The sequence below is a fragment of the Pristiophorus japonicus genome, chromosome 10, assembly GCF_044704955.1.
Source record: "Pristiophorus japonicus isolate sPriJap1 chromosome 10, sPriJap1.hap1, whole genome shotgun sequence".
Classification (NCBI taxonomy): Eukaryota; Metazoa; Chordata; class Chondrichthyes; family Pristiophoridae; genus Pristiophorus; species Pristiophorus japonicus.
The window spans coordinates 3090767-3117891 of record NC_091986.1 but is presented as its reverse complement, the minus strand read 5'-3'; the positions used below and the strand labels follow the sequence as shown (position 1 = coordinate 3117891).

At 46.9% G+C, this 27125-nt stretch overlaps 1 protein-coding gene across 1 annotated transcript in view; it reads left to right on the top strand.

Moving 5' to 3' along the window:
- Nucleotides 1-27125, top strand: part of gpc6a (glypican 6a) — a 1137716-nt gene that overhangs the window by 620755 nt on the left and 489836 nt on the right. Inside the window, exon 3 of the mRNA XM_070891364.1 lies at nucleotides 9580-9971. Coding sequence (XP_070747465.1) covers nucleotides 9580-9971 — 392 coding nt within the window. The remainder of the gene's footprint in view (nucleotides 1-9579; nucleotides 9972-27125) is intronic.

Genomic DNA, 27125 nt, shown 5'->3' with positions numbered 1-27125 from the left:
TGGGAGAAACACTACACCTGCTTTCTTGCCTAATGGAAAGGTGCTTGCTGACTCCATTATGTGCAGGGATTTAGCTGTCAGCAGTTTGCAGGTCATTTCTGCAACCTCGGCAGCCACTCTCACACATTGCTGGTCACTACCAGAACATTGAGGGATTGGCCCTCTGGTCTCCACTTTACCTGCCATCTATTACATCAGCATGGAGGCGATATACTGTCTCACCTTGGACCCCAGAATCAGACTGATGAGCCCCAGCACCAGCCACAACACCAGCCTTCTTCCCAACGACCTGATGCTCCACAGGAGAGGGGTGCACCACAGGAGAGGAGTGCACCACAGGAGAGGGGTGCACCACAGGAGAGGGGTGCACCACAGGGCTGCCCCCTGCCACAGGCGATACCCCGACACAGGGTATACAGGCAGAGGATGAGCTTCCTCAGCATGTTGGAGCAGCAGTGCCAGAGGAGGCTCAGGCTATCACACCAGGTCGTCGCAGACATTTTCAGATTGTTGGAGCAAGATCTGCAGCCCAGAGGGCCTGGTGGACACGCCTTACCAGCGGCTATCAAAGTCACCCCCGCTCTCAACTTCTTCACCTCAGGCTCCTTCCAGAGATCTGCAGCAGACATTTGGCCGCCCACAGATGCATCACCCAGGTCACCGATGCCGTGTTTGACAAGTCAGCCAATTATATGAACTTTGCCACTGATGAAGCCGGTGTTATTGAGTGAGCGCTGGGCTTTGTCACTCTGGCTGGCTTCCCACGGGTGCAGGGTGTCATCGACTGCACACATGTGGCCATCAGGGCACCCCATCATCACCCAGGGGTCTTTGAGTGAGTGGAAGCCCTTGCGGTTCACAATGTGCAGCTGGTCTGTAACCATAGGAAGATCACCATGCATGTGTGGGTCAAATTCCCTGGCAGCTGCCATGACACTTGCGTCCTGCGCCAGGCCACCCTCCCCCAGGTCCTCGTACCTCCAAACAGGCTGCTTGGAGACAAGGGCTATCCACTGAAGATGCGGCTCATGACACCCTTGAGGAGGCCAAGTACTGAGGCCGAGGAGGGATATAATGAAAGCCACATCTCCACCAGATGTGTCATAGGACAGACAATAGGCATGCTGAAGATGTGTTTCAGATGCCTGGACAGATCTGGAAGAGCCCTTCAGTACGCACCAGCCCGGGTCTCCAGAATCATCGTCGTCTACTGAGCCCTGCACAACATAGCGCAGCAGTGAGGATTGGAGCTGCAGGAGGAGCAAGGCACTGAGCACATAGCTTCTTCACAGGAGGAGGAGGAGCAGGAGGAGCAGGAGGAGCAGGAGGAGCAGGAGGAGCAAGAGCAGGAGGAGCAGGAGGAGCTGGAGCAGGAGGAGCAGGAGGAGCAGGAGGAGCAGCTGGAGCAGGAGGAGCAGGAGGAGCAGGAGGAGGAACCTGAGGTGTGGAGATGGCACTAGTAGTGGCACACAGTCCTGCCCGTGAGGCTGGGGATGGACTAATCATGGCCAGAGTTACTTAACTTGCTCCAATGCTGCCACATGTTGTACTACGTTTCCCCTCCCACCGCCCCCCCCCCCACCCAACAACACCATGAAGCATCCCTACAATGACCAAGCCATTCCTCCCACCCAAACCCCCAGTGCTCGTGGATAAGTAATTTCTCACCATTCACTCCAAGTGACAAAGCCACTTCTCAGGCAGCAAGCCAAAATGGACAAGATCGGAAAGTGGTGCAAAGAAATACATTTATGCGAGTCATCAAAATAACTGAAACTTATCACTAACATTTGTTCATACACACACATGCATACCCTTGTGCATCTACATTTGTATCGCTCTCTTATTTTCCGAGTGCTTCTACGAGGTGCAACCCCTGTGACTTCAGCAGAGGTAGAGGCAGGCCACTCACTTCCCTGCTGCCACTGCGTAGACACTTTTGCCGGACGTCCTCTGGGTTTTGGAGCCTGTGAGGGCCCCACCAAAGTCTGTTCCTCCTGCGACTGTGCAGGGGCAGGCTCGGCCATCGCGGTTCCAGGCAACATCCGGGGCTGAGGGGGTGCAATGGGGGAGAAGTGGGAACGCTTTGAGCAGATCTCACGATGAAGTTTGGCTAAATCAATTTCTGAAGGGGGTTACTTTTGTCTTCACTGAATGGGCAGTGATCTGGTGGATCACCCAGCCGTTAAAAAACCTGCCTGATTTCCATTCCATTAATTTCAATTAGCTGAGAAACAGACGTGTTCAAAACGGGCAGATCATTTGCCAGATTACCACCCATGCAGTGAAATTGAAAATTTACCTCCAGCTGTCTTATTCCAGAACCGGTTCTGTTGGAAATTGCTGTAATTCATTTTCGAACATTTGTTGATGGAGTTTATGTGATTTAAAATTTTAGTCTCATGATAGTTCAATAGAAAGTGAGATATTAGAGAAACAGTACTCCTTCGGCAAATATTATCAGTTATATAAATGATTGCACTGTTATGTGTATTCCCTTTGCCCCAGTCTAGTTAGATTCCAATTATTTAAATATTAAAAAATTCCTCTGTTGTTTATTCTGTGAATAGTCGAATAAATTAAGACAATCCATTGATGAGACCTTCACTCAGAATAGAATTGCTGATCTGTACGCAATGTTCTCTGTCAACAAGGAGTGAACACCCTCCTCTCTAACCTGCCAGTTGTTTACCCATCCAGATTGAAAATGTATGTTGTATTTTAACAACACTTGTGATCTTGAAACAATCCTGTGGGGATTCACACTTTCTGACAGCATTGACGAGCTGTCTATCCCTGAATCATTCCTCATGGAGCAGGTAGAAAATGGGATTCCATTCAAATGTTACCTTTCAGTGAAATCATGGTGTCATGTATTCAACCAGCATTGTAACCCATGTATAAACTGACCTAAGTTGTACACTGTGAGAACACTGACCACTAGGCGGGAGACACTCCTAACCTGGACCTTCAGGTATAAAAGGGGAAGTTCCACCCACCTTCATCACTTGAGTGCTAAGGAATAAAGGACAGGTCACAGACTGACCTCTCAAGCATGGGCCTCGGGTGCATTTATACTGTGTAGTAAGGACGTAATGGCGACAAGAAACTGGGATTTAAACCACGCGAGCATGGCCACGAGCAGAACAGACCAGAGGTACTGTGTTAAGGAATGGTTGGGACAGAGATTCAACATTGTTAAAGCAGCAGACAAGGGCAGTCAGGCATGCCCCAACATGTAGTCGAACCCAGAGGGGGAGTTCGACAGAGACAATGGCAAGCTGAACAGCGATTCACACCATTGCAAGGGACAATGCGGCCAGTAATGGGGCCATCAACACCTGTTAATGGTGCACTCAAGGACAATAACAGGGGCAGTCAGGGACGATCGACTGGCAAGGGACCTTTTGTTTCAAACCGCAACTCATGCTGGAGGCGTGGAGGCATACATTCAGCCGGAGTTTGCAGAGATGAGCAAAATACCTGCAGAAATGGACACTGGGGGAAATCGCTCGAAGCTGAAGTTCAGCGAGTTCATGTGGAGCACGTTTCCAATTCATACACCAGGACGCCACCGATAATGATGAAAGTGCTCCTCAATGGCATCCCAGTATCAATGGAGTTAGACACGGGTGCCAGCCAGTCCCTGATGGGTATCAAACAGTTCGAAAAGTTGTGGGCATCCAAGGCCAGGAGGCCAAAATTATCGCCGATTGACGCACAGCTACGGACTTGCACAAAGCAGATCATTCCGGTGCTAGACAGCGCCACGGTAGTCATGACCCACAAAGATTCGGAGAACAGGTTGCCACTCTGGATTGTCCCAGGGGACGGTCCCGCACTACTGGGGAGGAGTTGGCTTGCTGTCATGAACTGGAAATGGGGCAATGTCAATGCAATTTCCTCTGTGGAGCGAGTATCATGCTCACAGATCCTGGACAAACTTGACTCATTATTTCAACCCGGCATTGGCACTTTCATGGGGGCCAAGGTAGTGATTTACATAAACCCGGATGCCAGACCAGTACACCACAAGGCCAGAGCGGTGCCGTACGTGATGCGGAAAAAGATAGAAGGCAAATTGGACCGCCTGCTGAGGGAAGGCATCATCTCGCTAGTCGAATTCAGTGACTGGGCGAGCCCGATTGTGCCGATGCTCAAGGCGGATGGGTCGGTCAGGATATGTGGCGATTACAAGGCCACCATCAATCGGGTGTCACTCCAAGACCAGTACCCACTACCGAGAGCGGAGGACCTCTTTGCGACGCTATCCGGTGGCAAACTTTTTTCAAAATTGGACTTGACCTCAGCTTACATGACCCAGGAGCTGGCAAGTGAGTTGAAGAAGCTGACCACCATCACAACACACAAGGGGTTGTTTGAGTACAACAGATGTCCGTTCAGGATTCGCTCGGCCGCCGCGATCTTCCAACGAAATATGGAAAGCCTCCTCAAGTCGATTCCAGGGACGGTGGTTTTTCAGGACAACAACCTCATTACGGGTTACGATACTGAAGAACACCTCCACAACCTGGAGGAGGTGCTACGCAGACTGGACCGGGTAGGTCTGCGACTGAAAAAGGCGAAGTACGTCTTACTAGCTCCAGAGGTAGAATTCCTGGGGATGAGGGTAGCAGCAGACGGGATCAGCCCTACTGCATCCAAGACGGAAGCGATCCAGAGAGCACCCAGACCCCGTAACACGACGGAGCTGCGTTCGTTCCTGGGGCTCCTGAACTATTTTGGTAACTTTCTTCCCAAATTGAGCACGCTGCTAGAGCCGCTACACGTGCTCCTACGCAAAGGTCGCGAATGGGTCTGGGGGGACAGCCAGGAAAGGGCTTTTAATAGAGCACGCAATTTGTTATGTTCCAACAATCTGTTAACGCTATACGACCCATGTAAGAAACTTGTGTTAACGTGCGATGCGTCGTCCTATGGTGTCGGGTGTGTGTTGCAGCATGTCAATGCCAAGGGTCAGTTACAGCCGGTAGCTTATGCCTCCAGAAGTCTATCCCAGGCAGAAAGGGGCTACAGGATGGTAGAAAAGGGGGCGCTCGCATGTGTATATGCGGTAAAGAAAATGCACCAGTACCTGTTTGGCAGGAAATTTGAGCTGAAGACAGATCATAAACCCCTAACGTCCCTTTTGGCCGACAACAAGGCCATAAATGCAAACGCATCGGCCCGCATACAAAGGTGGGCACTCACGTTAGCTGCCTATGACTGCACAATTCGGCACAGACCGGGCACTGAAAACTGCGCCGATGCACTCAGCAGGCTCCCACTAGCCACCACTGATGGGGCTACCGAGCATGGTGCTGAGATGGTCATGGCTGTTGAAGCTTTCGGAAGCGAAGGCTCACCCGTGACAGCCAGTCAGATTAAAGTCTGGACAAATAGAGACCCGCTATTGTCTCTAGTCAAGAAATGTGTCCTGAATGGGGACTGGGCAGCCACGTACAGGGCACGCCCTGAGAAATTTAAACCATTTCACAGGCGCAGGGATGAACTCTCGATTCAGGCCGATTGCCTACTGTGGGGAAACCGCGTAGTCATGCCCCAGATGGGCAGAGAGGTGTTCATCAGAGAACTCCACAATGGGCACCCGGGCATTGTCACAATGAAGGCAATTGCCAGGTCACACGTTTGGTGGCCAGGGATAGATGCAGATCTGGAACTTTGTGTTCGCAGGTGCAACACGTGTACCCAGCTGGGCCATGCGCCCAGGGAAGGCCCCCTTAGCCCCTGGCCATGGCCCGCCAAGCCTTGGTCACGCATCCATGTGGACTACGCAGGTCCTTTCATGGGGAAAATGTTTTTGGTTGTAGTAGACGCCTACTCCAAATGGATCGAGAGTGACATTTTAAATTCAAGCACATCCTCTGCCACGGTAGAAAGTCTACGGGCAATGTTCGCCGCCCACGGTCTACCGGACATCTTGGTCAGCGACAATGGCCCGTGCTTCACAAGCACTGAATTCCAGGACTTCATGGCAGGCAATGGAATTTACCATGTTAGAACGGCATCGTTCAAGCCGGCCTCAAACGGCCAGGCAGAACGAGCAGTGCAGATAATCAAACAGGGGATGCTCAGATTCCAGGGGGGTTCCCTAAAAACCCGCTTATCATGCCTCCTGTTGGCCTATAGATCCCGACCACACTCACTCACACGGGTTCCACCCGCAGAGCTACTAATGAAAAGGACGCTCAAAACCTGATTATCCCTTATACACCCCACCATGAAAGAAATTGTCGAGAGCAGACGCCAGTCACAATATGACTACCATGACAGGAATGCGAGGGCGCGATGTATTGATGTAAATTATCCTGTTTTTGTCCTCAACTACGCTGCAGGGCCCAAATGGCTCGCAGGCACTGTGGTTGCCAAAGAGGGAAATAGGATTCTGGTAGTTAAACTTACCAATGGACAAATCTGCTGCAAACATGTGGATCAAACAAAAAGGAGAGAAAGAACACGATATAGAGTTCACTCCACCACAGGTGACCGAACACCGGAACCAAAGGGAGGAGAGCCCAGTCACTGTGGGCAGTCCGGACAGGCCTGAGGCACTGCAAACAGCAGACACTCAGGCCAGCGCCCAACAACCGGAGCCCCAACTCAGGCGCTCTGGATCAGTTCCTATGGAGTGGAGGGTAGCCAATGTAACCCCACTTTTTAAAAAAGGAGGGAGAGAGAAAACAGGGAATTACAGACCGGTCAGCCTGACATCGGTAGTGGGTAAAATGATGGAATCAATTATTAAGGATGTCATCGCAGTGCATTTGGAAAGAGGTAATATGATAGGTCCAAGTCAGCATGGATTTGTGAAAGGGAAATCATGCTTGACAAATCTTCTGGAATTTTTTGAGGATGTTTCCAGTGGAGTGGACAAGGGAGAACCAGTTGATGTGGTATATTTGGACTTTCAGAAGGCTTTCGACAAGGTCCCACACAAGAGATAAATGTGCAAAGTTAAAGCACATGGGATTGGGGGTAGTGTGCTGACATGGATTGAGAACTGGTTGTCAGACAGGAAGCAAAGAGTAGGAGTAAATGGGGACTTTTCAGAATGGCAGGCAGTGACTAGTGGGGTACCGCAAGGTTCTGTGCTGGGGCCCCAGCTGTTTACACTGTACATTAATGATTTAGACGAGGGGATTAAATGTAGTATCTCCAAATTTGCGGATGACACTAAGTTGGGTGGCAGTGTGAGCTGCAAGGAGGATGCTATGAGGCTGCAGAGCGACTTGGATAGGTTAGGTGAGTGGGCAAATGCATGGCAGATGAAGTATAATGTGGATAAATGTGAGGTTATCCACTTTGGTGGTAAAAACAGAGAGACAGACTATTATCTGAATGGTGACAGATTCGGAAAAGGGCAGGTGCAAAGAGACCTGGGTGTCATGGTACATCAGTCATTGAAGGTTGGCATGCAGGTACAGCAGGCGGTTAAGAAAGCAAATGGCATGTTGGCCTTCATAGCGAGGGGATTTCAGTACAAGGGCAGGGAGGTGTTGCTACAATTGTACAGGGCCTTGGTGAGGCCACACCTGGAGTATTGTGTACAGTTTTGGTCTCCTAACCTGAGGAAGGACATTCTTGCTATTGAGGGAGTGCAGCGAAGGTTCACCAGACTGATTCCCGGGATGGCGGGACTGACCTATCAAGAAAGACTGGATCAACTGGGCTTGTATTCACTGGAGTTCAGAAGAATGAGAGGGGACCTCATAGAAACGTTTAAAATTCTGACGGGGTTAGACAGGTTAGATGCAGGAAGAATGTTCCCAATGTTGGGGAAGTCCAGAACCAGGGGACACAGTCTAAGGATAAGGGGGAAGCCATTTAGGACCGAGATGAGGAGGAATTTCTTCACCCAGAGAGTGGTGAACCTGTGGAATTCTCTACCACAGAAAGTTGTTGAGGCCAATTCACTAAATATATTCAAAAAGGAGTTAGATGAAGTCCTTACTACTAGGGGGATCAAGGGGTATGGCGAGAAAGCAGGAATGGGGTACTGAAGTTGCATGTTCAGCCATGACCTCATTGAATGGCGGTGCAGGCTAGAAGGGCCAAATGGCCTACTCCTGCACCTATTTTCTATGTTTCTATGTTTCTGTGCTCTACAAGGGAGCGTAAACCACCAGAGAGACTTAACCTGTGATCCCAATAAGACTTTGGGGGGGGAGGTGATGTCATGTATAAACTGACCTAAGTTGTACACCGTGAGAACACAGACCACTAGGTGGGAGACACTCCTAACTGGACCTTCAGGTATAAAAGGGGAAGCTCCACCCACCTTCATCACTTGAGTGCTAAGGAATAAAGGACAGGTCACAGACTGACCTCTCAAGCATGGGCCTCATGTGCATTTATACTGTATAGTAAGGACGTATCACATGGCAACAGTGATGCTCAAATTAATCTGCATCTCAAATAACTTGAAATAATTTCCTGCACAAAGTTTGGTTATATGACGGGGACATTTGATATAACTTTTAAAATGGTCTCTTGGATTGTAGTTGCACCTGTTAATCAGAATGTCCAGACTTCAACTGGGCTCAGACAGGGCAAACTATATCCAGTGGTTCAGAGATCTAGCAAATTATTACAATTCAGTCAGTCAAATCAGGATGTGGCACAGAAAGTTAAACATCTCCTTGAAAAACGTGATCCTGGAAATACCGCTGGCTCAGCTTCTTAGAGGTCACTCTAAGAAACTAACTGTACCTGATTCATATACTTTAACTGTCACTCTTAGCCTGTGTTGCTTTATCCAAATGTAATGCAGCAAGCACAGAGGTGATCTACGAGAAGGTATAAAGCCGGACCCTGATCACTACACACCAAAATTTCACTTTCAGAGGTGTCAAGTAAAAGTGGATGAATGAGAAGATCTGCCACAGCAACATGCTCATTTGGCTTTAAGAGCAAATGGTCAGAAGCAGATTGACAATTGTATTTGCATTGTCTGATAGATGGTCTCCAACCTGTACAATCTCGCCAAAGACTTTCCGTGCTCTAATACTGGTACTTTTCGCACATCTGTCTCTGGCTGCGGACTACTGTTTTGCCCCCTCGTGCAAATATACAAAGTACCACCAGTGAGGTTGTCCAGACCGAGACCACGCGTGCTGATCACCAGCACATTTCAAAACTTTTGTCTCAAACAATTTCAATGGAAACTGATAGTGCCAGCATCACAATAATGGATGTCGGCATTCTGGGGTCTCACTACAACTTCGAGTACCATTACACCACATGACCATTGATGATTCATTCCAAGGATTGTTTTTAAAGTTTAAATGTTACCTTTGGTAAACGAAGCCTGTACATTGTATGAATAAATACTGTCTATGATGCTGTGTTAATACAATGTTGAATGAGACTAACATAATTACTTTTTAATTGGTGTCTGAGTTTTGCTCATGGCATAAGTGTTGGATTCAAATATCCTCATGTATAATATCCTTTATATGTATGTGCATTATTAATTGCTGCATTATTGATATTTGATCAAGACTGCCAAATCTTTTATTTTAAGTATAATTCCCTAAAGTCTGCTTTTTATTCTCACAGAATTCTTCAGGGAACTCTTGGAAAATTCTGAGAAGTCACTGAATGACATGTTTATACGGACATATGGCCTGTTGTACATGCAGAATTCTGAAGTGTTCCAGGATCTCTTCACGGAACTGAAGCGTTACTATACTGGTGGCAATGTGAACCTGGAAGAGATGCTGAACGATTTCTGGGCCCGTTTACTGGAGCGCATGTTCCAGCTGGTAAATCCCCAGTACCATTTCACAGAGGACTACCTCGAGTGCATCAGCAAATACACCGACCAGCTCAAGCCATTTGGAGACGTGCCTCGAAAGCTGAAGATACAGGTGACCAGGGCTTTCATTGCAGCTCGGACCTTTGTGCAAGGTTTGACTGTTGGCAGGGAAGTTGCCAACAGAGTATCAAAGGTAAGAGAATAATTCCTTCAGTTCGGGTACTGCACATGCCATTCACAAAACCGAAGCATTAGCCCCTCATTGACTGGCACCATGGCACAGCAGCATTGATACAGGTACCTGCCAGTCAGTAATTTAGAAGTATATAGATTTACATGGGATTACACGGCATATACGGCACAGAATCAGGCCATCCGGCCCAACCAGTCCATGGCGGCGTTTATGCTCCACTCGAGCCTCCTCCCGTCTTTCCTCATCTAAATCTATCAGCATAACCCTGTATTCCCTTCTCCCCCATATGCTTGTCTAGCCTTCCCTTAAATGCATCGATACTATTCGCCTCAACCTCTCCCTGTGGCAGCGAGTTCCACATTCTCACCACTCTCTGGGTAAGCAAGTTATTTGATTTCTTGGTGACTATCTTATATTGATGGCCTCTAGTTTTGCTCTTCCCCACAAGTGGAAACATTCTTTCTGTGTCTACTCTGTCAAAACTTTTCATCATTTTAAAGACCTCTACAAGGTCGCCCCTCAACTTACTTTTTTCAAGAGAAAAGAGACCCAGCCTGTTCATCCTTTCCTGATCGGTATACCCTTGCATTTCTGGTATCACCCTTGTAAATCTTCTCTGCACCCTCCCAAGTGCCTCTATATCCCTTTTATAATATGGTGACCAGAACTGTACACAGTACTCCAAGTGTGGTCTAACCAAGGTTCGATACAGGTTTAGCATAACTTCTCTACTTTTCAATTCTACCCTCTAGAAATAAACCTTAGTGCTGGGTTTACTTAATTTTATGCCATTATTAAGCTGCATCACAACTTTTAGTGGTTTGTGTATTTGTACTCCCAGAACCCTTTACTCCTCTACCCCATTTAGATTCTTATTTTCCAAGTAATAAGTGACCTCCTTATTTTTCTTACCAAAATGTAATTCCTCACATTTATCTGTGTTGAATTTCATTTGCCAATTATATGCTCATTCGGCAAGTTTATTCACATCTTCCAGTAAGTTGTTGCAGAGTTCCTCAGCATTGATTACATGCCCCCCCCCCCCACCCCACAACCTCCATTTCGTGTCATCCACAAATTTAGAAATTATGTTTTTGATTCCAAAGTCAAAATTGTTAATATAAATTGTGAACAACAGTGATCCCAACTCTGATACCACTTTCTACCTGCTGCCATCTGAATAGCTCCCCTTTACCCCTATTCTCTGCTTTCTGCCTTGAAGCCAGCCAGCGATCCATTCTGCGACTTGTCCCCTGACTCTGCATTCTCTGACCTTGTTCATCAGTCTGTTATGAGGAACCTTATCGAAGGCTTTTTTGGAAATCTAGATAAATTACATCTACTGCATTACCCTTGTCTCCTCTCTCTGCTACCTCTTGAAAGAATTCAGTGAGGTTGGTGACTATTCATTATTATATTTTTGGTTTCTAGAAGTTTTTCTATTTGCTCCTTTAGTAGGGATTTTGTTATTTTTCCTACCACCGATGTTAAGCTGACTGGTCTATAGTTCTCTGGACATATTCTGTCTCCCTTTGGAAATAAAGGTATAATAGTTGTTATCCTCCAGTCCTCTGGCGCTGCACTTTTTTCATCAATTATTAAATATGTGTCGTAATTTAAAGCATTAACTTTCTAATACACATTTCCGTATAGATGCAGGAAAAGTAAAAATGACTGCAATTTTCAGGACTTAATTTAGAAATGTATCGAAGTTACAATATGGGAAAGGCTGTTTGGCTCAACTAGTCAATGTCGGTGCTAACCCGTCACACCAGCAAATAGTCCCGCCCACATTTATCCACCCTGTTCCCATATCCCTTATACAAGTTACATCAAGATGCTGTCTGATATAACAATGCTCACTTGGCTTATTGTATTTACAGTGGTCAATAGTAACATTTTAATATAAAGGGCCCGAATTTGGTGAACCCCAAGTTCCGCCCGTTTTTTGGCAGTCCCCGAGCGGTGCCTGATTTATTTTACCGCCCGGTACTGCTGGGGCCAAGTGGGCAGGAGTTTCATCCCACCTTTCTCGGCGGTAACCCGGGCGGAGTGCAGCGGGCCGAGTGCGGGCGGAGGAGGCCATCCGACTTGGGAATCTCTGACTCCCGAGTTGTGCGCACGCGCGGCTGTCTAGCTCCACCCCCGAGAGGCACCGACGAGAGGCCAGGGACTGCCGGCTTGAGATCGCTGTGGGGGGGGGGGGAGAGGGCGGGGAGAGATCGCTGTGGGTGGGGGGGTTGGGGAGATTGCTATGGGGTGGGGGGGGTGAGTGAGACTGGGGTAGAGAGAGATCACTGTGGGGGGGGGACTGAGATTGCTGTGGGGGGGTGAGTGAGACTGGGGGAGAGAGAGATCGCTGTGGGGGGGGGGGAGATTGCTGTGGGGTGGGGGGGTGGTGAGTGAGACTGGGGGAGAGTGAGATCGCTGTGGGGGCGGGGAGATTGCTGTGGGGTGGGGGGGTTGCGGGTGAGGGCGGGGAGAGATGATTGTGGGGAGGGGCGGGTGAGTGAGACTGGGGGAGAGAAAGATCGCTGTGGGGGGGGAGTGGGGTGGGTGAGTGAGGCTGTGGGGGGTGGGGAGGGAGATCGCTGTCGGGGCGTAAGAGAGATTGCCGTGTGGGGGGTGGTGAATGATACTGGGGGAGAGAGAGACCGTTGTGGGGGGGTGGGGAAGAGATTGCTGTGGGAGGAAGAGAATCTAATGAAATGTTTATTATAGTTCATTAATAAAGGAGTAAATAAGGCTTTATTAGACCATTTATATTATTGTCTAACACTAGAAAATATTACAATCTATTTAAAAATACATCACACTGTGGAGAACTATAAAGATCTGTGTATTATCAAACAAACCTGTCAGCTCTGTGTACATACCACCTACTTAAGATCCATTTAAAAGCACCTTCTCCAGGATGGTATGCAGTTCCGGTGGTATGTGGGCGGGTATGTGGGCGGGCGGTGTGCATACCCCCCAGCGGTATGTCACTCATGAATCCTCCGCTGGGTGGTATGTCAGCAGTATGTACCTGTTTTTTGACGAAACTTGTGTTTTTGGGTGGGCAGTGGGCGGTCGTAATCAAAAGTAGTAATCTCGGGATTGCTACCAGTGCCACGTGCTAGTCAGAGTAGGAATCGCAGGATAGCTCAGATGAATCTGTGGCTTGAGCAGTGGTGCAGCAGGGAGGGATTCAAATTCCTGGGGCATTGGAACCGGTTCTGGGGAAGGTGGGACCAGTACAAACCGGACGGTCTGCACCTGGGCAGGACCGGAACCAATGTCCAAGGGGGAGTGTTTGCTAGTGCTGTTGGGGAGGGGTTAAACTAATATGGAAGGGGGATGGGAACCTATGCAGGGAGACAGAGGGAAGTAGAATGGGGGCAGAAGCAAAAGATAGAAAGAAGAAAAGTAAAAGTAGAGGGCAGAGAAACCCAAGGCAAAAAGCAAAAAGGGCCACATTACAGCAAAATTTTAAAGGGCAAAGTGTGTTAAAAAGACAAGCCTGAAGGCTCTGTGCCTCAATGCGAGGAGTATTCGGAATAAGGTGGACGAATTAACTGTGCAGATAGTAGTTAATGAGTATGATGTAATTGGCATCATGGAGACATGGCTCCAGGGTGACCAAGGCTGGGAACTCAACATCCAGGGGTATTCAACATTCAGGAAGGATAGGCAGAAAGGAAAAGGAGGCGGGGTGGCATTGCTGGTTAAAGAGGAAATTAATGCAATAGTAAGGAGGGACATTAGCTTGGATGATGTGGAATCGATATGGGTGGAGCTACGGAATACCAAGGGGCAGAAAACGCTAGTGGGATTTGTGTACAGACCACCAAACAGTAGTAGTAGTAAGGTTGGGGACAGCATCAAACAAGAAATTAGGGATGTGTGCAATAAATACAGCAGTTATCTTGGGTGACTTTAATCTACATATTGATTGGACTGACCAAACTGGTAGCAATGCGGTGGAGGAGGATTTCGTGGAGTGTATTAGGGATGGTTTTCTAGACCAATATGTCGAGGAACCAACCAGGGAGCTGGCCATCCTAGACTGGGTGATGTGTAATGAGAAAGGACTAATTAGCAATCTTGTTGTGCAAGACCCCTTGGGGAAGAGTGACCATAATATGGTATAATTCTTTATTAGGATGGAGAGTGACGCAGTTAATTCAGAGACTAGGGTCCTGAACTTCAGGAAACGTAACTTCGATGGTTTGGCTCGAATAGACTGGTAAATGATACTTAAAGCGTTGACGGTGGATAGGCAATGGCAGACATTTAAAGATCACATGGATGAACTTCAGCAATTGTACATCTCTGTCTGGAGTAAAAATAAAACGGGGAAGGTGGCTCAACCGTGGCTAAAAAGGGAAATTAAGGATAGTGTTAAATCCAAGGAAGAGGCCTATAAATTAGCCAGAAAAAGCAGCAAACCTGAGGACTGTGAAAAATTTAGAATTCAGCAGAGGAGGATAAAGGATTTAATTAAGAGAGGGAAAATATAGTACGAGAAGAAGCTTGCTGGGAACATAAAAACTGACTGCAAAAGCTTTTATAGATATGTGAAGAGAAAAGGATTAGTGAAGACAAACGTAGGTCCCTTACAGTCAGAATCAGGTGAATTTATAATGGTAAACAAAGAAATGGCAGACCAGTTGAACAAATACTTTGGTTCTGTCTTCACGAAGGAAGACACAAATAACTTTCCGGAAGTACTAGGGGACCGAGGGTCTAGTGAGAAGGAGGAACTAAAGGATATCCTTATTCGGCGGGAAATTGTGTTATTGAAATTGATGGGATTGAAGGCTCATAAATCCCCGGGGCCTGATTGTCTGCATCCCAGAGTACGTAAGGAAGTGGCGCTAGAAATAGTGGATGCATTGGTGATCATTTTCCAACAGTCTATCGACTCTGGATCAGTTCCTACGGACTGGAGGGTAGCTCATGTAACACCATTTTTTAAAAAGGAGGAAGAGAGAAAGCGGCTAATTATAGACCGGTTAGCCTGACATCAGTGGTGGGGAACATGTTGGAATCAATTATTAAGGATGAAACAGCAGTGCCTTTGGAAAGCAGTGACAGGATCGGTCCAAGTCAGCATGGATTTATGAAGGGGAAATCATGCTTGACAAATCTTCTGGAATTTTTTGAGGATGTAATTAGTAGAGTAGACAAGGGAGAACCAGTGGATGTGGTGTATTTGGACTTTCAAAAGCCTTTTGACAAGGTCCCACACAAGAGATTGGTGTGCAAAATCAAAGCACATGGTATTGGGGGTAATATACTGACTTGGATAGAGAACTGGTTGGCAGACAGGAAGCAGAGAGTCGGGATAAACGGGTCCTTTTCAGAATGGCAAGCAGTGACTAGTGGAGTGCCGCAGGGCTCAGTGCTGGGATCCCAGCTCTTTACAATATACATCAATGATTTGGATGAAGGAATTCAGTGTAATATCTCCAAGTTTGCAGATGACACTAAACTGGGTGGCGGTGTGAGCTGTGAGGGGGAAGCTAGGAGGCTGCAGGGTGACTTGGACAGGTTAGGTGAGTGGGCAAATGCATGGCAGATGCAGTATAATGTGGATAAATGTGAGGTTATCCACTTTGGGGGCAAAAACGCAAAGACAGAATATTATCTGAACGGCGGCCGATTAGGAAAAGGGGAGGTGCAACGAGACTTGGGTTTCATGGTTCATCAGTCATTGAAAGTTGGCATACAAGTACAGAAGGCGGTGAAGAAGGCAAATGGTATGTTGGCCTTCATAGATAGGGGGTTTGAGTATAGGAGCAGGGAGGTCTTACTGCAGTTGTACAGGGCCTTGGTGAGGCCTCACCTGGAATATTGTGTCCAGTTTTGGTCTCCTAATCTGAGGAAAGACGCTCTTGCTATTGAGGGAGTGCAGCGAAGGTTCATCAGACTGATTCCCGGGATGGCTGGACTGACATATGAGGAGAGACTGGCTCAACTGGGCCTTTTTTCATTGGAGTTTAGAAAGATGAGAAGGGATCTCATAGAAACATGCAAAATTCTGATGGGACGGGACAGGTTCGATGCAGGTAGATTGTTCCCGATGTTGGGGAAGTCCAGAACCAGAGGACACAGTCTTAGGATAAGGGGTAGGCGATTTAGGACTGAGAAGAGGAGAAACTTTTTCACTCAGAGAGTTGTTAACCTGTGGAATTCCCTGCCGCAGAGAGTTGTTGATTCCAATTCTTTGGATATATTTAAGAGAGAGTTAGATATGGCCCTTACGGCTAAAGGGATCAAGGGGTAAGGAGAGAAAGCAGGAAAGGGGTACTGAGGGAATGATCAGCCATGATCTTATTGAATGGTGGTGCAGGCTCGAGGGGCCGAATGGCCTACTCCTGCACCTATTTTCTATGTTTCTATGTATGTCGATGAATTATCGGGCGCAAAAACTCATGGCAATGAATCGTACATTGACAGAGAAAATCAGTATATGGGTTCATTTTATGCTAGATAGTCTTGACTTAAAGCTCCAATATTGTACTGTTTACTGTGCCATTCCTTTGTTGAACATTTTCCACGCTAATTACTCTGTTTAAAGTTGCCTTCGAACATGTAAACTCCTTTTAGAGCGGATAGATCTGTTTTCCCTCTCCTCCTGTCTGTGGAAGCCAATGTTAGTCAATTGAGGTGCTCATTCTTTGGGAGCGAGTGAGACCAGGATGGACAAAGTCCCTTCCGTTCTGAGGGTCTCCTTCAACTGACTGGTTAAACTATGAGGGACGCACATAAAATCTCCTGGATTTCAATCCATTCTGCTGTCCGACAACAGAGTTTGGGGAGTGGGACAGAAGGTCATCAGAATTTACTCGGGCCCACCCCACCTTTAAAAACTGCTCCTTCTGTTGACAGATTATGAAATAGCATTGACAGTGCACAATGGAAGTAGATGGGTGCGCAGTACCGGAGGAACATAAGAATCAACAGCCTGCTCTGCCATACAATAAGATCATAGCTGATCTTCGACCTCAACTCCTGTTTCCCACCCGATCCCCATATCCCTCGATTCCCTTAGAGTCCAAGGGCGAGAAATTCGTTACAGCCAAGAAATGGGCGGTGTTTAGACTAAAAATGGTTCGGTCGTGCCACCTGAAAATTGTCTAGGTTGCACGCAAAATTCGTCCTCACTCATCATTAAAATGATTTCAGTCATGATTCTTGTCTAAAAACCCAAGCTCATTGGCGTTACACTGAAAAGCTGGACCAATATCGGGGGCAGTCTAAAGGCAATTAATGATTACCACGGGTTTTTTCACTACTTAAAGGGGAGGTTCAGTGATGCTGCAGCACCTCATTCTCAGCGTTGTTGGGTGAGCAACTGCCCCAACAACCCTAAGAAGGACAAGGAGAAGGAGCACTTACTTACAAATCCTGATGGCAGATCACCGCCCCAGGGAGAGAGCCTGGAGGTTTTGTGATGAAGCTTTGGAGACATTGGTTTTAGCGGTAGAGAGAAGGCGGGCAGTCCTGTACCCAGCAGCGAGCAGGAGGCCCTCGCCACAGGTCTGCCGGACTATGTGGTGGGAGGTTGCACACCACATCACGGGCAGCACTCTGATCCCCTGGACCCACACGCAGTGCAGGAAGAAGCTTAATGACCTCACATGGGTGGTCCGGGTGAGTGAAGGCTTCAACAAATGCTACATACCACAATCTGTACCGCAAGCTTCACATACTGCTCAATGTACCACACCCCCAGCACGCACCCACCATTAATCTCGACCTAGCAATACTCACATTCACATCTCACATCTTGCACACAATGGCAGCTATTCAACCATGGCAGGCACAAGGTTCATTGGTTCTGAGAATTCATGTGATATGATTATAAATAAATGTATTAATTGAGTTTGGAATATTTTGTGGTCTCTCTCATTTCAGCTTTGTGCCCATGAGGAGACTGTGATATGTGTGAGACAGGGATGGTATGATGGGGATGTGGTGAGCTATGGGGATCTGGGGTTTCATTCATGTGAATCCGAGTCTGATGGTCACAGACAGCTTGTCTGAAAGGCTGATTGTCTCGCTCCCTCACTCTCCCTCCTTTTCCTCCTCGGCCTCATTGTCCTCCTGAGGTGGTCCCGCAATCCCTACTGGCAATGGCTGAGCCCTCATGATGGCCAAGCTGTGCAGCATGCACAGATGATGATGAATAGGGATACCCACTCAGCCGAGTGCTGCAGGACTCCTCCCCAGAGGTCAAGGTAACGGAACCGTTGCTTCAATAAGCCGATGGTCTGCTCAATGATGCTCCTGGTGGCAGCATGGCTCTCATTAAATGAGTGCTGGGCAGGAGTGTTGGGATTGCAGAGGGTGGGCGTCATGAGCCAGTTGGAGAGTGGATAGGCCTTGTCTCCCAGCAGCCAGCCACGAGATTGATGTGGTGGCTGGAAGAGAGCTGGCACACCGGTCTGGCGCAGGATGAATGCATCGTGGCTGCTGCCAGGATAGCGGGCATTGACCGTGAGGATTCGGTGTGTGTGATCGCACACCAAGTTGCACATTAAGTGAGTTGTAGCTTTTGCAGTTATGGGGATTGTGATGCGGTGCCCACAAAGCCACGTGGGTGCAGTCAATGGCGCCCTGCACCGTGGGGAATCCCGCTATCCTGGCAAAGCCACATGCTGCTCGTCCTGCTTGGCTCTGGTGATCGGAAAGCCAATGCAGTCCCTTCTCCTGGAGTACAGAGTCTCAGTGACCTCCCGGGTCATCGGTGGACGGCGAACTGAGAGATGTTCGCTATGTTTCCTGCTGCAGACCGGAAGGATCCGCTGGTGAAGATTCTGGGAAAGCCGTGGTCACCCTGGTCTGAGGCCGGAGGTCTGGGAGCAGGAGGAGGCAGAGTTCTGTCACCATCTCCTTGGTGAAGCAGAACCTCCTAATACACTGCTCCTCACTTAAATGGAGGTTGGAGAAGTGATGTTGGAAGACCCGAGGAGGATAATGCCTCCTGTTGAGAGCCCCGATGGCCCTCCTCCCTCTGCGCATATGTTCCCGTCTTTCTCGCTCCCTCCGCTCTCCCCGCCGTAGATCCTGGAGGACGAGGTCCCGACAGCCAGTACAGCCTCCATGGTTTTTAGCAAGTGTTGTAGGTTGTAACTTTTCCAAAATAATTATGGAGTTTTGCACTTGCCTGAACATTCCCTGATACCAAAGAATCTTGAAATGACTAAAGTAACCTCTTGCAGTAGAAGGAAGTAGCACACAGCCACTCAAACTTCAAAACCCTGTCAGGTGCGAGTGGTTGGTGATGATCCCTGGAGTCGGCTTCCTGTTGCTGCACGCCACCTCTACCTGTCCGTGTTCTCTCCAGCCGGTAAGTTCAATGGCTATAACGAAGTTGGGAGATCAGGTGTCAAGTGAGCGTTACGCACTCACTGATGTCATGAGTCATGATCGCATGATGGTGAGGTCCCAGGTGATCGGGTTTAGCGGCAGTACTGATGCCAGTGAGACCAATATGGCGTGCGGTGCTGGAATGGGCATCAGGTGTTGGCGGAGCTCTGAATGCCGTTTTAGCGCTGGTGCTATGGTGTGGCTCAAAACACACGAATTTGTCCCCCATAAAATCTATCTATCTCAGCCTTGAATATACTCAACGGCTGAGCATCCACAGCCCTCTGGGGTAGAGAATTCCAAAGATTCACCACCCTCTGAGTGAAGAAATCCCTCCTCATCTCTTTCTTAAATGGCCGACCCCTCCTCTTGAGACTGTGCCCCCTAGCTCTAGACTCTCCAGCCCGGGGGAAACAAACTCTCAGCATCTACCTTGTCAATCCCTATCAGAATCTTGTATGTTTCAATGAGATCACCTCTTATTCTTCTAAACGCCAGAGAGTTTAGGCCCAGTCTGCTCAATCTCTTCTCACAGGACAACATTCTCATCCCAGGAATGAATCCAGTTAGCCTTTGTTGCACCACCTCTAAGGCAAGTATATCCTTCATTGGATACAGAGTCCAAAACTGTGCACAGTACTCCAGGTGTGGTTTCACCAATACCCTGTACAATTGGAGCAAGACTTCCTTATTCTTGTACCCAACGAAGTGTGCTGGTTGGATGCATTTGTTTTTTGTATAATGTAATTAGTAAAATTTATCCATCATCAAAGGCAGTCCCACGGAATCGAGGAAGACTTGCTTCCACTCTTAAAATGAGTCCTTAGGTGGCTGAACAGTCCAATATGAGAATCACAGTCCCTGTCACAGGTGGGACAGACAGTGGTTGAAGGAAAGGGTGGGTGGGGAGTCTGGTTTGCCGCACACTCCTTCCGCTGCCTGCGCTTGCTTTCTGCATGCTCTCGGTGACGAGACTCGAGGTGCTCAGCGCCCTCCCGGATGCACTTCCTCCACTTAGGGCGGTCTTTGGCCAGGGAGTCCCAGGTATAAAATAGTGTATCCTGGGGTAGCTGGTCTTGTCGAACAAATTGCTCCTCTCAGATCAGGAATACAAACAGGAATTGCATTATAGCCTATCACATCTCCATACTTGATCAAATTTGTTCAGCTACAATCTGACAGATATAACTCCATGATGCACTGGAATGCTGAAATTATCAGCTGCTCAGCATTCTCAGTGCAGCAGTGTCAGTGAATGGAGAAATACTCCGTGGCGTTGTGGGATGTGAGACCAGCTTAGCTGGAAGCTCCTTGCCAATTTTTTGCAAGAAAATAAACAAATGATGCACAACTTCGAAAATTGTTTCTCAGCCAAGTGAAATAGGCACTTGGGGAGAGGAAGTAAATATTGCGCCTGTCCTGAAAGAATGACTCGTACCAGTTGATGGGTATAAAGTGGAAACAAGGTCAGACGGTATCCAGGCAAAATGTGCTGCCTCTGCTCCCTAAGCTGGCTCACTTCCCAGAATATTGACAAGCACTATGTTGTGCATCGGTTCCTAAAGCATCCACAATTCATTCTTTATTTCTAATCGGAGCTGCTCCAATAGACTTCAAGGACCCAAAAGTTTGATATGAAATGATGCTTACAATAAGGGATCTGTATTTGCAATTTAATGTATTTCTCTGCCTTTCTCCATAGGTTTTTTTATTATGATCAGTTAGTGGAAAATGAATCGACAGTTAGATTTTGGTGGTGACTGTTTCAGAGCTGTGCTGGTCCGCTTTACACTCTGTAATGTGGTTAGTGATTTCAATTGGATGTCACTATGGGGGAATTCTCCTCTGCAGTCCTGCCTGAAATCTGGCAGATTCACGGCGAAGAATATCAGACAATGTGGGCGGTCGGGCCTGATCGACATTCACGTGTGGTGGGTCAGCCAGGAGTGTACAGCAGTGGTCCAGGCAGAGAAATACATTCACGCAGGGCCAGGGCCAGGGCCTTCCTCCTATCTGGCCTTTTCCGTCTACCAGGAACTTACCTGCTGAAGGCCCCAGTTTCGTCACGCTGCAGTACCACAGGAGCGTTCTTGTTTGTCCTGTGTGTGGGGGCTATCTCTCGACAGCGGGAATCCCACCAGGAGCCCGTCTAATGAGCCCCAACCCAGGAAAATAGGTTGGGGTTTGGAGTAGACGACATCCCACCAAAACTTTGCCTCGAAGAGGACAATCCAGGCCAGAAAATGTAATGGTCAGATTGCTTAACTATTCAATCTTGCTCAAATACAATAACGAAGCCCAACAGAGCAGCTAATGAAAACCATCGGGTTTGGTGTCCTTGTTTCTCTATTGCTGTTTCTCAGAGTTCTAATGATTACATCATAACTTCGTTCTTCATACTGTTGCCATTGGTGACCCAATAGTTGTGGGCAAAGGTCATTCTTTGAGGAGGACATGAGTGAATGTAGGACATGTCCACAAGCTTTCATAGGGGAGGGAAGGGGCGAAATGCTTCTTTTTGCCCCAAAGCAAAGTATATCGGGCTGCCAAACTGATCCACACAGATCAGGAAAGCCCCAGGTTGTGTGGTGGGTTAGCTGCTCTCAGCCAGATGCAGTCGGAGCAACATAAATGGGCGCAGTCCTTGAGTGAGGAATGGAAATAGTAACAGCAGGCCTAGTGGGAGCCCTTTGGTCGTGACAGGAAATCCCTGAAGGGTCGGGATGGAGAGAGAGGGCCTCCTCTCCTTCCACTTTGGCCCTTAGCGCAAACTGTTTTAGGCTTTGGTCTTGCAATCCTCTTCGGGGCTCCTTCACCCCATCCCCCCCCCTGTTTAAAGTGGTGGCCACCTCCTCTCGTGCTGCAACCCTTGAAAGTTCCAGCTGCACAACTCGGGCTCCCTTTCGGTGGCCGGGGTTCTGCTGACCAAATGCTGCAATTGTTGGAGCAGCTTTGATGAATAGCTGTGAAATTGGGGTTTTGAGACTGACCTGAGCACACAGCAACACTCGATAACGTTTCCTGGGTTGCCATCAGACAGCAGCGTTGCATGAACCCGCACAGGAAGTACCAGAGCGCACAGTTTGATGAGGGAGAATGTGTGACAGAGACATCGCTGGCTCCACCGAGGCACAAGGTATTTACTTCAAAGTTGGCAATTACAGACAAGGAAGTGATTCCCCCTACACTTTATTTCTCTGCTTTAAATAAAACAAATAATTACAAATGAACACATTAAGAAGTTAGTTAATTAACAGGTAACGGTCACGTTGAATGGAGAATGTGCACTTGTATTCATGTGCCATCTGGCGATCTGGCCCCCTCTGTGACCTTGATCTCAACTCAAAGTCTGACTTAGTTTACACCAAAGCGCATTAAAAGATCACTGGGTCATATTTTGTTTTGTGCATTCATTGTAAGAAAAAGCCAGTGTGTAGAAACAGAGGTACAGGAGCAGTAGACGATGATAAACTATTGTTGAGGTTGTATCGTACTGAGCAGTAATCACATCTGTAGACAGGTTCGTGCAAATGAGCGAAAAAAACAGCTTTTTGCTTCTTACGGTTTGTTAAAGCTGTGCAGACTTGCACTGGGGGGATAGAGATGAACAAGAATCGGGAGTATTGAACTCCAGGTTCGACCAATGTTAGTCAGCTTAATGGCAGGAATGTTGAAATATTGGCACAGCTATCAGAGAATAGGGTCATAAAAGTTAAATCAAGAAGATTGTAATGCACAACTAATTAAAATAAAAGTTGACACTTATCAAACCACAAATGATTTGATCTGCATTCGTCCTTCAGAATACGTCATTCCTTTGGCCACAGGTCGTGCAATCCATTGATGGTTACAGAGCACAAACACTTTCTTATGCACGTCTTCAGGTCATGAGCAAAGCAGTTAGAAGAATAATATCTTGTACAAAATATTAACTGCTGCATTTCTTTCTGTACTAGATTGTTAAACATGCGCATCACTGGATTCCTGGAGGGCAACCCCCCCTTCTTCCCTCCCTCCCCTCCCCACCATTGGCTGCGCAAATTCATAAAGTTGCCTCGTAGGCTAGAGAATACTGTTGCTGATATTAACGCATATTTTCCATATTTGTATAATGATCCATTAAAATAGTAAACAGAAGAATGTCACGAACAGATTAAGCATTTGTTAGCTGCTATCATTGGGGGTAAATTTCATGCTTATTTTGTGAATGTAGTGTCCCTTTAAATTTGTCAACCAAGGGGACTAAATGGTCGAGAAATTCAGCTGTGCAGCACCTGAAAAATAGGCGCTAACTGGCCTACTAAGCCCTCAATATCGCAGACAGGAAGTGCGCACACATTTCCGTCCAAATGTGTAAAGATTCCATTATCTTTCTTCCCACAGACATTAAGCAAACTGGTTAATAGTTACCTAGACTTGTTCTATTTCCCTTTTTAAATATAGAAATAACATTAGTTTTCTGCTCATCATCTGCCACCATTCCCTTATCTAATGAATTGTTATATAGTTATAATAGTATCGCTGCTATCTCTTCCCTGGTTTCTTTTATAATGCACGGATGCAATCCATCTGGTCCAGGGGGTTTATCCTCTCTAATTTGACTCGTTTATCAATTATCTCCCCCTTTTCAATTTTAAATATCTTTTTTGATCTCTTTTTCTAATGTCATGTCCACCATGTTAGTCTCTCTGGTAAATACTGAGGCAAAGTAATGATTCAATACTTCTGCCATTTCAGTGTCATTACCTGTGCGTTTATCTTGTGCAAGCCTTAGTGGCCCTTTTGTTAATTATATGTCTATATAATACATTACTATTTATTTTTATATTCCTTGATCATTTAATTTTGCCTTCCTAATTGTTTTTTTGACCCCTTTCCTAATCTCTTTGTCATCCTCACCTTTATTGTCTCGTCCAAGCTGTGTGTCTCACTCAGTGATTCGGAAGAAATTGTATAGTTTGCTACTTCAAAATGTTACATCTACAGCTGCTTATCTACTTCAGGTAATTCAATCATTTGGGAAGTATCCATGACAATGCAAACCCTGTCTGGTCTGTTGGAAATGGTCTTGATGAACCAAACAGCTTTTACTCATTCTATAATTTCTACAGTATTGGTCGCCGTATATAAGGAGGGATATAGTTGTATTGGAGGTTGTTCAGAGAAGGTTCACTCGGTTGAGTCCTGAGATGAAGGGGTTGTCTTATGAAGAAAGGTTAAGCAGGTTGGGCCTATACTCATTGGAGTTTAAAAGAATGAGAGGTGATCTTATTGAAACGTATAATATTCTGAGGGGGCTTGACAGGGTAGATGCAGAGAGGATGTTTCCCCTCGTGGGGGTATCAAGAACTAGGGGACATATTCTCAGAATAAAGGGTCGCCCATTTAAAATGGAGATGAGGAGGAATTTCTTCTCTGAGGTCGTGCATCTGTGGAATTCTCTGCCCCAGAGAGCTGTGGAGGCTGGGTCATTGAATATATTTAATGTGGAGATAGACAGATATTTGAAAGATAAGGGAATAAAGGGTTATGGGGAGCGAGCAGGGAAGTGGAGTTCAGGTCAGGGTCAGATCAGCCATGATCTTATTGAATGGCAGAGCAGGCTCGAGGGGCTAGATGGCCTACTCCTGCTCCTATTTCTTATGTTCTTATGTTCTTAATGTTATTCCCAATAAATTAACTTATAATTGGATTGTATAAAAAGCATATGGCAGTTCGTTGACATGTTTCTTATAAATGATTGTGGAAAATTGTAGAAGGCCTGCACTGTAGCTTTAGTTTACATCGTCAGGCCACTTTCTAAACTCCGTACTCCTCAAAGTGCCAACTCTGCTTTGACCACATTTGGATATTGGAATGAAGACAGCAATATAACAATGTCTGCTCCTCACAACGTGATTTCCCGATGCTAAAAATAGTCCTCAGTCATAAATTTCCAAAACAGAATTTAGAACAAAGCCATTCATGCAAAAACTTTTTGCATTTATTCACAATGTCAGCTGTGGCTCAGTGGGCAGCACCTTGTCTCTGAGTCAGCAGGTTGTGGGTTCCAGTCCCACTCCAGGGACTTGAGCACAAAAATCTAGGCTGACACTTCCAGTGCAGTGCTGAGGGAGTGCTGCACTGTCGGAGGGGCCATATTTCGGATGAGACTTTGAACTGGTGAACGTAAAAGAATTATCCCTGGTCTCCGGGTCAATATTTATCCCTCAATCATCAGCACTGAAACAGATGATCCGGTCATTACCACATTGCTGTTTGTGGGAGCTGCCGTGTTTCCCACATTACAAAAGTGACTCCACTTCGAAAAGGACTTTGTTGGTTGCAAAGCGCTTTGGGACGTCCGGTGTGTCATGAAAGGCGCTAAAAAATGCAAGTCTTTTTTTCTTTTTACTTTTGATCACAATGCACGTTTTATTCTCCTTTCACAGTGCAACATTGAAACGTGTTTATATTATGTATATAATAATCATTGCAAGCTAGTGCAATAGAATAAAGGATTTTGGAACAGGACAATATTGAAATACTGTGCCGATGGGTGCAGGACAATAGCAACAACAGCTCAGTCACTGCAGGGTCAGAATAATCCAAGAGTTCTATTCAAGTACAGACAGACAAACAGACTTGCATTTATATAGCGTCTTTCACGACCACCGGACGTCTCAAAGCGCTTTATAGCCAATGAAGTACTTTTGGAGTGTAGTCACTGTTGTAATGTGGCAAGCTCCCACAAACAGCAATGTGATAATGAGCAGATAATATAGTACCATCGTTCCACAACCCAACAATGGAGCACTTTTTCACTTCTGATTCTCTACGGCATCTGAAGGGAATTTAAAACCAAGTATTTTTTGAAGACTGTTTTCTGCGCTTATTAGTTACATGAACTGCTACTTTTAGTTGCCATAAGATGACGTGTTGTCAGGCAGCAGATTGATGTCCCTCAAAGCCTGCCTGCCAAACCTCGGGCCTGTTGGCCTGGTGCTCTGTTGCAGTGAGCCTAAGAGCAGATTTGGCTCCAGGGCATGGGCAGCAACACGATTGTTGCTTGGATCAGCACCAGCACCAGTGACATATCGAATGATTTCTCCCAGTACCGTTTCTGTCTCTGTTGGCAAAGCAATGCAACATGATCATTGACACACGCAAGCTGTTCAGCTTCAGTGTAAGACTGTCCCAACACATTGAATCATGCCTCTCATTTCATCCACATTGCACACACAGTCTGAGCACACTCATCAGTCCCAATCTCACGAATGCCTCCTGTATAAAAACAGAGCTCACATACTGACTAGAATCCCAAGCTCAGAGAATGTGAGTGCATTGCAGCCCTTGATTCCTGCACTCCCGTCCATCCCAATGTTGCTTGCTTGAGAATGCCTTAATCCAATTACATATCTGGACCATTGCCAAGGTAACATCTGAAATACTACCAGTTTATGCCTCTATCACAGAAACATAGAAAATAGGTGCAGGAGTAGGCCATTTGGCCCTTCGAGCCTGCACCGCCATTCAATAAGATCATGGCTGATCATTCACCTCAGTACTCATTTCCTGCTTTCTCTCCATATCCCTTGATCCCTTTAGCAGCCAGGGCCATATCTAACTCCCTCTTGAATATATCTAACAAACTGGCATCAACAACTCTCTGCGGTAGAGAATTCCACAGGTTCACAATTATCTGAGTGAAGTTGTTTCATCTCATCTCGGTCCTAAATGGCTTACCCCTTATCCTAAGACTGTGACCCCTGGTTCTGGACTTCCCCAACATCGGGAACATTCTTCCTGCATCTA